The sequence below is a fragment of the Papilio machaon genome, chromosome 2 (assembly GCF_912999745.1).
Source record: "Papilio machaon chromosome 2, ilPapMach1.1, whole genome shotgun sequence".
NCBI lineage: Eukaryota > Metazoa > Arthropoda > Insecta > Lepidoptera > Papilionidae > Papilio > Papilio machaon.
The window spans coordinates 4,916,534-4,928,885 of record NC_059987.1 but is presented as its reverse complement, the minus strand read 5'-3'; the positions used below and the strand labels follow the sequence as shown (position 1 = coordinate 4,928,885).

Below are 12,352 nucleotides of genomic sequence, written 5' to 3'. Positions count from 1 at the left end.
AGGGATGTTTGAGATTCGATTTGTTTGTTAACGGCATTAGAGAACTATGAATTTACATATTCAACATTTCATGAATATCTGGCACTTCGTGATCACGCGAAAGGTATTTTGTGCGCCCTTTATAGATTTGAGGCACCTCTTTAAAAATAAGTATATATATTTTAGGTTGGTAGTATTGTTACATAGTAGGTATTTTTTAATGAAATAAAAAGAAACACTGAGGAAAACTAATTGTGTTAAATAAAATGATCGAATGATGTAGTTATTAAGCTGGTTATTTGTCCAATTATACTTGACTTGCCACACTGAAATGGTGTTGAAAACGTGACTCGCTTTAAGATTTCAGTCTTTACCTACTACACGTCGCTTGACATTTGAGTTCAACGCCTCCTAAATCTCAAATAAGATAAGAAAAGTATACAATAACAATAAACGTAAGTGTTAGTCAGTAAACCTTTTGTATTTCTATGTACAGAATGATATGGAATCGTAATAGTTGAGAGGTTAAAGTACTAATTTATGTGTTTAGATTCGATTTAAGTTAAGTTGAACTATTAAAGAATTGGCATGTTTTATACTGGCCACATTGACATATATATCTTTAACATTCGTATAGATTCTCTTTAACGTCTAATAAAAGTAAACAATAGTAGTTTGTTTAACACCTGTCGAATCGGAGGGCGTGTCGAGCGACATTTGTGACTTTACTAGCACTTCCTTACTTCCGTTGGCTGGGACGACGTCACTGTTAACTTCCTTGACGTTATCAAATGTTACCTGTCGCTATTATTGTTTGTTTTACGTTGCCATTTTATAATGGCAGGTGTTTTTTATCTGTTGTAGTTATCTACTTTAGTTTTTATGACACGATAATCTAACATTCTTGTTTATATGTCTTTGATAAAACAAGTTGGCTGATCTGCTTAAGTATTGTATCTTTTGATCTGCAAACGAGTGAAAGTTACTTTTTTTTGTTTCAGGAAAAGCGTAAAGAAAGATGAAACGAAAACTCGAAAATCTTCGTTTGAAAGAAACTTTTGGGAAGGTACAGTTATGCTTTCGATATATTTTTTTATATTTGATTTTTATTATAGTTCCCACGGAAATAGACATCATACAAATCTCTACATATAATATATCTTACATCTAAATAATAGAATAATATTAAACCAAAATACTAACCGTGGATTTCTGAGACCAAAATCTTCGTTCCAAACCTATTTATACATATACAAAAAGATTCAACTTATTTATAGTAGCATAATCACCAGCTAAGTAACCTACATAATATTCTGCTGACAATTTTATTTTTAACAGCAATGAGGTCGAAATTTCTTTCTTGTTCAAGATAAAAATAAAGCCGTTATAACCAAACATTTATTATCTACTTCCAATTTCGGAGTCTCCGGATGTCAACCTGGTCGGAGGTATCAATGACATTCCTCTGACGGTCCATAAGATGAATCATTGACCACAGTTTCGACAAGACGCTTAACAATAATAAGTTTAAATATGTTTCGGTCAATTCAAGCAAAGCGAAACCAAAGTCAATTTTCACGAGCTTGTTATATTATTGGAGATTTTATAAAAAAACAAAATATATACTAAAATATTTTATTGAATTATTAAAGTAATTTTGTAAAAAATGATTTAAAATCATATTCGAACGTTGGATTGCATGCCACAGACTCTTGTCATGCAGTTACTGTACTAAACTATAAAGTTATTGAATAATTTTAATAATATAGAGCACATAAGTACCAAAGAGACAGCTCTACACTATTTATATGCTTCGAGAACTTGTTTTGAATGTCGATTATAGAGATATTGCAAAATTATGCAGAGGTATGTAAATTTGTCGATAGGTTACGTGGTTTTGTTAGAGAAACTTTATTTTTATTGCATTCCATCGGAGCTCGTATACGTAAGTTTATGAATCCTTGTCGGCTTGGATTCGTGAAAGTGCACCTTGCGCCCGCGCAGCTCGCCCCGAGCCCTGGTCGCCTCGCCGCCGCCGTCACACCTGTTCATTCTTTGCAAATGTCGTAATGCAGCTTTGAATCTCAACTGGTGCATTCATATTAAATGTATTTTAATTAATACGAGTATAATAAATAATAATTTTAGCATATGATAGATTAACTCAAAGATTCTCTATATAGGGATTAAATAAACATATATACCTATATATGTTGACTTTTGTTTAGAGCAAAGAAATCCTGTGTTGAATTTTCCATATTGTGAATACTTTTTTTTATTGGAAAAATGTCGCCAAATTTTTTTCTTATCTACACGACTCATTCTTCGAATTCTTTACCTTGTTGATCAATTGAATCATTAATTTACATAATAATGCAATATGCAAAATGTGATAATAATAAAACTAGCATATGGCTTGACCTCTAAAATGGCGATGACCACACCATCTGTTACAATGCTCTATTATAAATGTTTTAAACGAAAACATTTTTTAATCTTCCTGAAGTATTTTGTTCAAGTTTTAAATATATAAGGGAGGTCGTGTTAAAATGTTTTGTTGTTTTCAGAAAATTAGTCGTATTACATGTAGCAAATAACTGCATTCGTGTATGATTAAAACTTAATAAAAAATCGAAGTGGATGCTAAATTTATTTTTAATTTGTTACAAATTGAATATAAATTGGAATGAAACAAATATATAAAGTGAACTATAATTGCATATTCGCGAAAGTATTTCCAGTCGAATAAAAACTGTAATTCAACGGAGACGAGAACGCAAGAGGGCCGAGCATTTCGATGTGCTAAAACTACTTATCCGGCTACTGTTTGAAATTGAAGTCGTGGTATTTCCTTGAAGTCCTAACAAAAAGCGCTTTAAATCTGGACATTGAGAGATTCTTGGCAATTTGCATCTAATCTCTATTACCTTAAGGTTGTAGTTTCAACAAAACTGAAACAAAGGAGTTTGTGATGTTCGGCATAATATGGTTTGGTGAATTCCAGGGCGTCCGGCTTCAGTCGGCCCGCATGCCGCAGGAGCAGTTTGTTTGATGTTATATTATACGTATGTTGCTGCTCCGCCATTCACCATATGCGTTGCCAGTAAAACAAAAAGTATCTAAATGACTGCACGCGGACGTGTCTTACATAAGCCTTGATCAAGTACAACCTTTCAAATAAATCGAGTTTTTAATAATTTAAAAATGAATACATTCTCCCTTCTATTCGATACTCGTTTAATGTCCAGTGTTTGACGTATCGAAGTGCAATAATTTTGACCTTTATATACGGTACGATATTACAGCGGCTGTTTTGAATGTTTATCTTATAATTACGTAAGACGTGTCGCTGGAGAAAGTTAATTTAGTTTTGAAAGTGAAATCGATTGTACTTTCTTTCAGTTATTCGTTTCATAGCTTCGTTCTGGGTTTGTGACTTTAATAAGGGATTGTTGGATAGGTTTTTAAAATAAGGCTTCGTATGAATCCCAAATAATAACTATTGCATTAAATCTATGAATATATTTTATTCTATAACATATTTATCAAATAACAAAGGTAATATATATTTAAAAAACATACATTTTAACAAATTGATACCCGAGCCGTAAAAATAGACGATAAGCGGTAATCCTCGGTCAGGATAAAACTGGCGAGAGCAAGTCGCCCGTCTGTCGGGATTAGCTTTAAGCTCCCCGCTAGACTAGAATCATAAATTGAACATATAAAAGTGTTTAATAAAGGTAGGGAATGTAAAAAAAATGTGCAAACAAGTCCGCAAACACGTCGGTGCGGTTTGAAGGCAGCGTCCGGATTGCGCGGGGTGAGGGACGCGGGGTGGGGGTGCGGGGCGGGCGGCGAAGGCTCAGGCGCATTCCAGCCTCCGCGGCCGCGACGTCACCCGATGCATTCCTCGCAGCTAGCTTTTCTCATAACTCTGATGCGAAAGAAAGCGCGCCGGAGATCCGTGTAGCCTTGCTTTACCTACCTTTTTGCAAAATAAAGAAATGTAAGATATTATTATCATCCTGGTATTGACTTGAACAAACTAGCCCCTCTTAAGTCAACATCTTTTTGTGGCAAAAATTAATGAGAGATGTGTGAACTTAATTCAAATGAGAGGAAACATGGATCTCCATTGGTACTTAATATTAACATTCATTCATTAACATTCTTCGGCCTCTTATTAATTCGTCTTCTTATTAACTTAATATAGCCGCAATTCGTATTTATCCTAGGTTATACTTTTAAACATATATCAACGCCCTTGAAGTTGATACGAGTTACATACGAGTTGCATTCACTAATTCCGCTTCAGTGATTAGCTTGAGAATGTAGTGGCGGAAGTAGAGCGCAGCAAAGGGCGTAGGTTCGACCATGACATACACCGACACTGGCCAATTACTGGCCATTTTACTTAAAAACTTAGGACTTATTGACAACATTAACTGTAATAAATTATGAAATGTTGATAATTGCAATTAAATTTATTGCTTCAAAACTCTTTTAAAAGTTATATAGGTGCTGCTTCGGTCCAGTTAACTTATAACGAATAATTTGAGATTAAATGGCCGATTCCCGAAATGGTGAAAAGTGGATTTCGGAGGTTCATTTGGCCACACTAAATGGAGGTCCGTGATCTCTGCCTACCCCTCTGGGTTATAGACGTGAGTTGTGTTGAATAATTTGACATATTATTTCATGATTATTTCTTTCTTGAAATATTAAATTACATGAAAGTAAATTTCACGCGATATTATATCAAGATACAAAATTTACAAATCTTTTACACGATATACAAAAATGCATACTATAAATGATATAAAAATATTAGTAGGTATTATTATAAATACGAATTCTTAGATGGATGGATGGATGTTTGTTTGAAGGTATCTCCGGAACGGCTCGATGGATCTTGATGAATTAATGAATTCCGCGCGGACGAAGTCACGGGTTGCAGCTAGTAATATGTTTATTTACTATTCTAACGAAGTTTAAAAGCTTGTGCTGGTAACGAAAATATTACTTTTTAATCTCAAATTCAAAATAAGTACGACTTACTGACATAAAATAAGATCAACATTTTGCCACAATACAAAACTAAGTAAATAAAACCGTTTAAAAAGTTTACTTAACATAAAGACAGAAGCTCTTAAAAGCTTCAACCTTTTATTTATGAGATAACCTGTTAGGGCATGACATTTACGTCTTTTCCTGCAATTCTTATCCATAAATGTTAATAAGTTAATTATAATGATGTAATAATGTATTTGTAGCGACATATCTTTTCAAAATTTGCGAAATTACAATATCTGAATGTGAGTTAAATTCCATAGACATAAACTGAAAAAAAAAACCTCAAATTGACATCATACATTTTAGATTGACGTAATTCGCAATCGGTTACAGTCGTCTACCCTCGTGTCGTGCTTACAGTTTAACGGTCGTACATAATGATAACTTATAAAGAAAATGTTGAGGCCGTAAAGCTAAGTTCTTCGATGACAAGGTCCGGAGTGGGGCGAGGGATACGAGGCAAACGAAGGATTTGAGAGACGCGAGGGGTCGAGGGAAACGCGGAGGAGTCGCGTGCGCAGCGCGGTCCGTCCCTGGCGAGAGCAACGCCCCCGTCAAGGGCGGCGACGCTGCAAAATTCTGCAAGTCGGCGGCGGTAGCGGCGGCGGCGCGGCGGCGACTCAGTGCACCGAGCCCCGCCGCGGCGGTCCCGCGCTCGCGTCGCCGCTCCGCCGTGAATGTGCGCGCGCGCACCACCTACCCTAAGTTAAATAACAGTTATTTCAGTCGTTAATCGAAACGTTGCGATTCCGCGACTTGATTCGGTCGCCTCGCTCTCTGTGACATCATACCGGCGCCGAATAAATAAAACGAATCGACTTTTGTTCTCACGGTGCGCTCGTATCATTGTTTTTGTACATTTTTCCCGAAGACATGATGAAAGTAAATGCTTTATGAATGAACAAGAACCGAAAACGAGTTTGATAAATGAAAGTGTTGTGTGATGAATTGGTGCAAATGACGATCAAGTTAGGATCTATTGCCTGAGAAGCTCCCACAATGTTGGACACACGGAAGTTGCCTAGACGCTCTATGTCGCTCCACGGTTCGTATATTAAATAAAATGTTTGTAAAAAAATACATGCCATAACAAATCAAACGATACACGATAAAATAAGAAAATCTACGATTATCATGTTTAGAATTAAAATGCATTTTTTTATATTTAAGATACGTTCGCATAATTTTAATACTTTGCATAACGCATAATATTTAACGATGGTCAACTTTGAGTTACACGAGAATTTGTTAATTTTACTTTTTGTTACTGAATAGAGGATAATGGAAAAAATTACAGAATTTAAATGATATATAGATTTAGCATTTCCAAAATTATATTAACGTCCACTTACAACGATAATAAATGAAATTAAGAACATATATGGAGCCAGATTATTACAAGCATTGTGACAAATATGAACTTATTATACTGTTATTTAAATAATTATAATATATACATAAGAATAGAAAGTTTTCGTTTTTATAACGATATTCGTACCAAATTTATTTTATCTCAGGCCGGAAATAAATATTGTAAAGAAGTAATGTCGTAGTTTGGAAACAGGAAATTGGAAATTCTGTAACCATGTATTTTTGAATCGAAGATGTACAGAACGTATCTAAAATGATGTAAATGAAACATTTCGTTAATAATGAAATTATACAAAATTGAAATAAAATGTACTCAACTAAACAACACTAAGAAATTCTTATTCCCATTGTGAAAAGTGATAAGAGAAATAAACACACTTTTCTATAATCTGTTCTTTTTACCTCTCTTTTCATTATGTCCTGTCTTCTACGTAAAAGAAGAATAACATACTCGTAAATCGGACACAAATGGAAAAGATTTTCGGAATGTATCGCAAGGAACATTAATAAACATAATTTATAAAGTTTTCGTAACTTAAATTTCGACTCAAGATTGCATAATTATCTATTAAGGCGTTATTTATAACTACATTAATCACATTTATTTGCGTTAACTGCTTGCCTTGAAGAGGCAGCCATAGTTTCACGGTGCTTTAAGTTGGCGAAGCGTCAAGTGCGCTCAACCTGAGCTTTTTTAACAGTATACTTAACTCGAGTACTCCCGGAGGCTTCTTGTTAGTTCAACTATGTTGTTATAAAAATCATCCAATAACAATACCGTAACTTTTTAACCCACATTGTAATGTTCGTAAAATTTAACTTAAGCTAAATATTCTTTCTTTATAATTATTATACAACTGAATAAATTAATTCAATGCCCTCGCTTCAATTTAGCCTTTGAGAGTGGTGTGCTGAATTATTTGAAAATGGTAGAAACAATGTAGAATTTCAGAATTCGACAGCTGTTCAAACAAATTGAAGTGTGCCGTATGCTTCGGGACAGATATTTTTGTATAAATTCTCGAGAAATGTGTTTTAGCAGGAAGATTATAGTCGCGTTGCACACTAGTTTCTTCAATAATTTTATTTAAAAAATGTACGCAAAACGAATTATAGTTCTGGATACGAAAACATATAGTATTGTTAAAGTGCGTCACACACATTTTTTACATCCCATAGAAGAAGAAAAAGAAGGTAAAACTAAATTGAAATTGCTATTGTAAATGTCACAGTTCTTCAAGGTTTTAATAATATTAATTAAATGATAATTATTCCATCATATCGTTCGAACGGAAGTCTTAGTATTTGGTTCGATTAATTCTTGCTAATTAACATCTGTAGAATCATGATGAACACGGTTAACCAGTTTTACAAGTAGGGTTATTTTATTATCGTAGTTTGTAGTCAATGAAATCCTTAAATTAAACTTTGTGACTAATAAAGTATGATAAAATAGATGACGCATCTCATTGGCTAATAAGTTGGTCAACTGTAATATGAAACTAGTGATTTATGTTGTACTGCGTTTTCATATCGTCAATATTAGTTGCGCAAACAATGTGTCTAGTGCAATGAAATCGAATAATTCTATTAGTACGAGCGTGCAAGTCATAGATTCAAATCATTATACGAACGCCTTGTAATTTAATTATTGCCTGGAAATTGTTAAAGTGATAATTATTCCCACTTCTAACTGTAGCGGTGAACTTGTGGAAGAAATAGGAAGTAATACGTCATACTATCTAATTTAATTTGGATTGGTGATTTCATTGTTAGCATGGGTAAATTACAATAAAAAAATTTTTGGTGACCTTAGGAAAGTTAAAAACGTTATCTGCTTGTTATTTTTAATGTAATAGCGTACTGCAGTTCCCGTACCCAATACTTCTTTTTTACTCAAAAATGTCATTTTTTTCAGATCGCATCCACAAGAGTGACGCAGAAGATAAAAGTCTTTCAAACGATGAAACACCCCTTCCTACATGTCCACGGCAACCTCCCGATGGAGTAGAGACTCCCTCTGATGCGGTAGACAAGGCTCCGGATTTGCCAACGAGACTGCCACCTCGACTTCCACCAGCTCTGTATACTGGAACGACGCGTCCAAGATTATCATATTTATCAAGAACACAAGATGCCAGGAGCGAAGCAAGCGTTAAAGATAAAATTGCCATGTTTTCTAATGACCTCGCAACTTCATCTGATCGCCTGGATAAGTGTGGCACACTACCAGTTAGAACTAAGTCAACATTAAGAAAAAATACACCATCTTACTCAAATAGCTTTTCTGAAGTGTCTACATTAGACAGACGTTTGACAAAGTCTACTGATAATTTGGACGATACGCCCCGATCTTATAAGAGACATACAGATCGACCAGAAGTGCTTGGAGCACTCGAAATAAGTAACACGGAAGTTAAAAATAGTCGATTTTCACATTCCGAGCTTACAAAAATGCCCCTATTCTACGGTAGTACAACGACTTTACCGTCGTCTGTTGATGCATCTTTCAGTCGTAGTGTATATCACAGTCGAAGTGTAAGTGATGATACTAGCAACAAAAATGTAACCGCTCACAAACTAGAACATATTATAGAACAAAGAAAAAAATCATTATCAAAGCTTCGTGGACTTGTTATCCCAGAAGTTCACTCCCAAATCATTGACCTACCTGAAATAAAAGTAAAAGATTTCATCTCTAAACCGTTCATTTTAAAATATAATCACAACGATACGTATAAAAAAGATAACTTGACTATGACAAGATCGTTAAGTGTAAACGAAAACAAATGGAAAACTAATTTCTTGCCAAATAACATACCTAAATACTCACCTGCTTTCAAACGAAAATCCTTGCAAGTGTATAGTCCCTCATCACTTTCTAAGGAATCTACACCGGAAAGAAAATTAATAGAGAGAATCGACGTTCAAAATAAGACATATAATAAGCCAAGTCTTGCAAAATCTATGAGAAGTACATTGGAATCGGGAAGCCTTTTGCAGTCACCTATTAAAGACTACAAAAATACTTTAAGTGACATTCGTGACTACAAGAATGTTGAAATCAAAATATGCACCACAACCGAAATTGTTGACAGTGACAATGAGTCTGCATTGAGTTCAGCCCAGTCAAGTTATCGATCGTCAGCGTCCTCACCTATGCATCACGTTGACGCTATAGAATCGGATAGCTCTCGCCTTTCCCCAAGAATTTCAAACTACACATCTTACTCCCTCGTTAAGTCAGAAATTTCTTCTAAATCTTCCAATGCAGAGAAGAATTGCGAGGAATTTATCAAACGCAAAGTTTGCCGTTCTGTATCTTCAGATACTAATATATCCCTTAGTTCTTCGGCAGGATCTGCCGCCACTTCTGGATCACAAGCGAGCTGCAGTTCGCTTGAGAGTTCTGTTGCTGACTCAGACAAGAGAAAAGTTTCAAAAGTCTACAACGTAGATACCATTAATAGAAGAAATATCTTAGCTTCAGCAAAATGCAGGAGCGGAAGAGATATAAATCTAAAATCACCCGTTGTTGAAACGAAATTCTCCCATGAGTCTTACAACAGATCTCCTAGTCCTACACTGAAATCGTCTGAACGTCTTTCTACACTCACATCTTCGGTGAGTGCTATAACGAATAAAGGCGAGACCAGACGACGTAACAAAGTAATTGCGGAATCCGATTCTGACACCGACAACGATACTCATGCCCGAAACAGGAAAACTGAGTACAAAGCTTCAAGATTGAAACGAAATTCAAGTATTTCTAATAAGAGTAAGCAACATGAAAACAGCTATGAACCTTCAAAAGTTGAGGAGGGATCTAAACTTAGCAAAGAAAAAAATATCCAAGAATCTAAAAAGGCAAATTCAGAATATTCCAATGAACATAAATCAAATAATTTAGCCACATACACTCAATCAGTGCAGAGAAACAATGATGTTCAGAAAAGGAAAGAGATTGAAACCATAACATCAAAGAAAACTGTTACTAGCAATATTGATGCTGTCGATAATGTGAAGCCTTTGTTGGCTTATGAAAAATCTGATATAACTATTAATAAAAAAGAAGAAGTCAGTAGTAACAAAATTGACAGCAAATCTAATGACCAGCCCAAGATTTCAACTTCTATAATCAGGCTGAAGAAAGCAGTTGGTTCTGGCGTAGGAGTTATACTGGCTGGGGGCACGGATTGTGAAGCGAAGGACGTTACGGTTAGTATTTTAAAAATGAAAAAAAAATGGTTAAAAATACCCCCAATTAAATTAGTTGATAATCAATCGAATTATATATGTAATGTTGAGATTTAATTTTGTATTTTTCAGGTTCATAGAGTTTTGGCTGATAGTGTAGCAGCTAAAGCAGGTCTAAAGAGAGGAGCAAAAATTAAAGCTATCAATGGATGTACTATGACAGGTCTTACACACGCGCAGTCAGTCACAATTCTTAAGGTATTTTATAACTAGTTTAAATCTCATTCAAGCGAGTAAACACTCTTGTAATATTAGACTAATTTTCCGTTTTGTTCACAGGAACAACGTACAGAAGTAATAATTGAAATTGAGAATGAAACCGCAGTGAACGATAGTAAAACGGGATGCGGCTCTGAAAAAGGTACAACATGAAATCTAATAAAAGAAATGATGAAATAAAAAACAGTTTAAAATATAATTTTGTCTTAACATATGGCTTTTATCTCAACAGCGGAGTCGAAGGATCGTCAGAAGAGAGATGAAGTATCTGTCAAAGAAGATAACAGCTCCTGTGATGTAGTAACTGTAATTCTGGAGAAGGCCGGCGGTGGCACAGGACTCGGTTTCGGCTTGGACGGTGGTCGGGACTCGCCGCACGGTGATCGGCCTTTGACTATCAAAAAACTGTTTGCAGGTATTTTTTGAAGTTTAAGCTCGGTCTATATGTGAAAACTAATATCAAGTTGACGGGCATTATTCTTCTGGATATTAATCTTAAGTTTAATATTCAATTATGGACAGTTCTTAAATAGCGGGCATTGTTGACGTCTCATTGGTAGTAGTTTTACAATTATATTTTTATTTTCCAGGTGGCGCGGCTGCTCAAAGTGGACGTATTCTAGTCGGTGCAGAACTTCTCTCCGCTGGGGGGCAATCTATGGAGGCATTCACACGAACCCAAGCTTGGGCAGCTTTGAAATCATTGCCCGCCGGACCTGTTGCCTTGGTACTAAGAAACCCTATGGGTATTAAAGCCTAACGTTAGTTTAAAAGAACAGTTTTTTGGATGTATTATAAGTACGCGTAGATAGTTCAACTTAATTTAGTACTCGGTGTGTGTAAATGGACCTAAAGTTCCATGCACTATGAAAAGTAGACCTATCTACGTAGTATATTATGAGTGGAGATTGATTGGATCAGTAGCCCAAGGCGAATGAATGTGATGATGCCTGAAAGAGGTAGTATTTTGATATTTAGGCATAGTACTCTTGTTATTCTTTTTTCTACAAAAACAATAAAAGTTATAAACAATAGATTAAGTTGAGGTATAATAATTTTGATATTGAAAGCAACGACGAGTAAATAACTTGTTACATGCATTAGTCAGTATTGTTTAGAATTTTGTAAATAGATTACTCTTTACAATATAATCCTAACATGATACAAATATATTTTCTTACGTAAGACCTTTTTAAGACTGTATCCCATTTTATTTGTTAAATTGTTTATTTATTAATTCGATTAATTTAAAACTAGTCTGTACAATGAAATTTTGTGATGTTAAACATTTCTTAATTCTAGGCATTGTACTTAAATATAGGTATGGAATAAAAAGACATACATCGATCTATTGTTGAGTGCCATCTCGAAATAAATGTCTAGAAATATTCACTAACATTTTACAAATATTTTTCATTTGGTACTACAACGATTTAAACAATTTTTATCT

At 34.9% G+C, this 12,352-nt stretch overlaps 1 protein-coding gene across 1 annotated transcript in view; it reads left to right on the top strand.

Moving 5' to 3' along the window:
• Positions 1-12,051, top strand: part of LOC106709059 — a 41,689-nt gene extending 29,638 nt beyond the window's left edge. Inside the window, exons 3-8 of the mRNA XM_014500732.2 lie at positions 981-1,045; positions 8,345-10,644; positions 10,756-10,881; positions 10,963-11,044; positions 11,135-11,317; positions 11,493-12,051. Of these exons, the coding sequence (XP_014356218.2) occupies positions 981-1,045; positions 8,345-10,644; positions 10,756-10,881; positions 10,963-11,044; positions 11,135-11,317; positions 11,493-11,662 (2,926 nt within the window). The 3' untranslated portion in view covers positions 11,663-12,051. The remainder of the gene's footprint in view (positions 1-980; positions 1,046-8,344; positions 10,645-10,755; positions 10,882-10,962; positions 11,045-11,134; positions 11,318-11,492) is intronic.
• Positions 12,052-12,352: the final 301 nt, after the last annotated feature.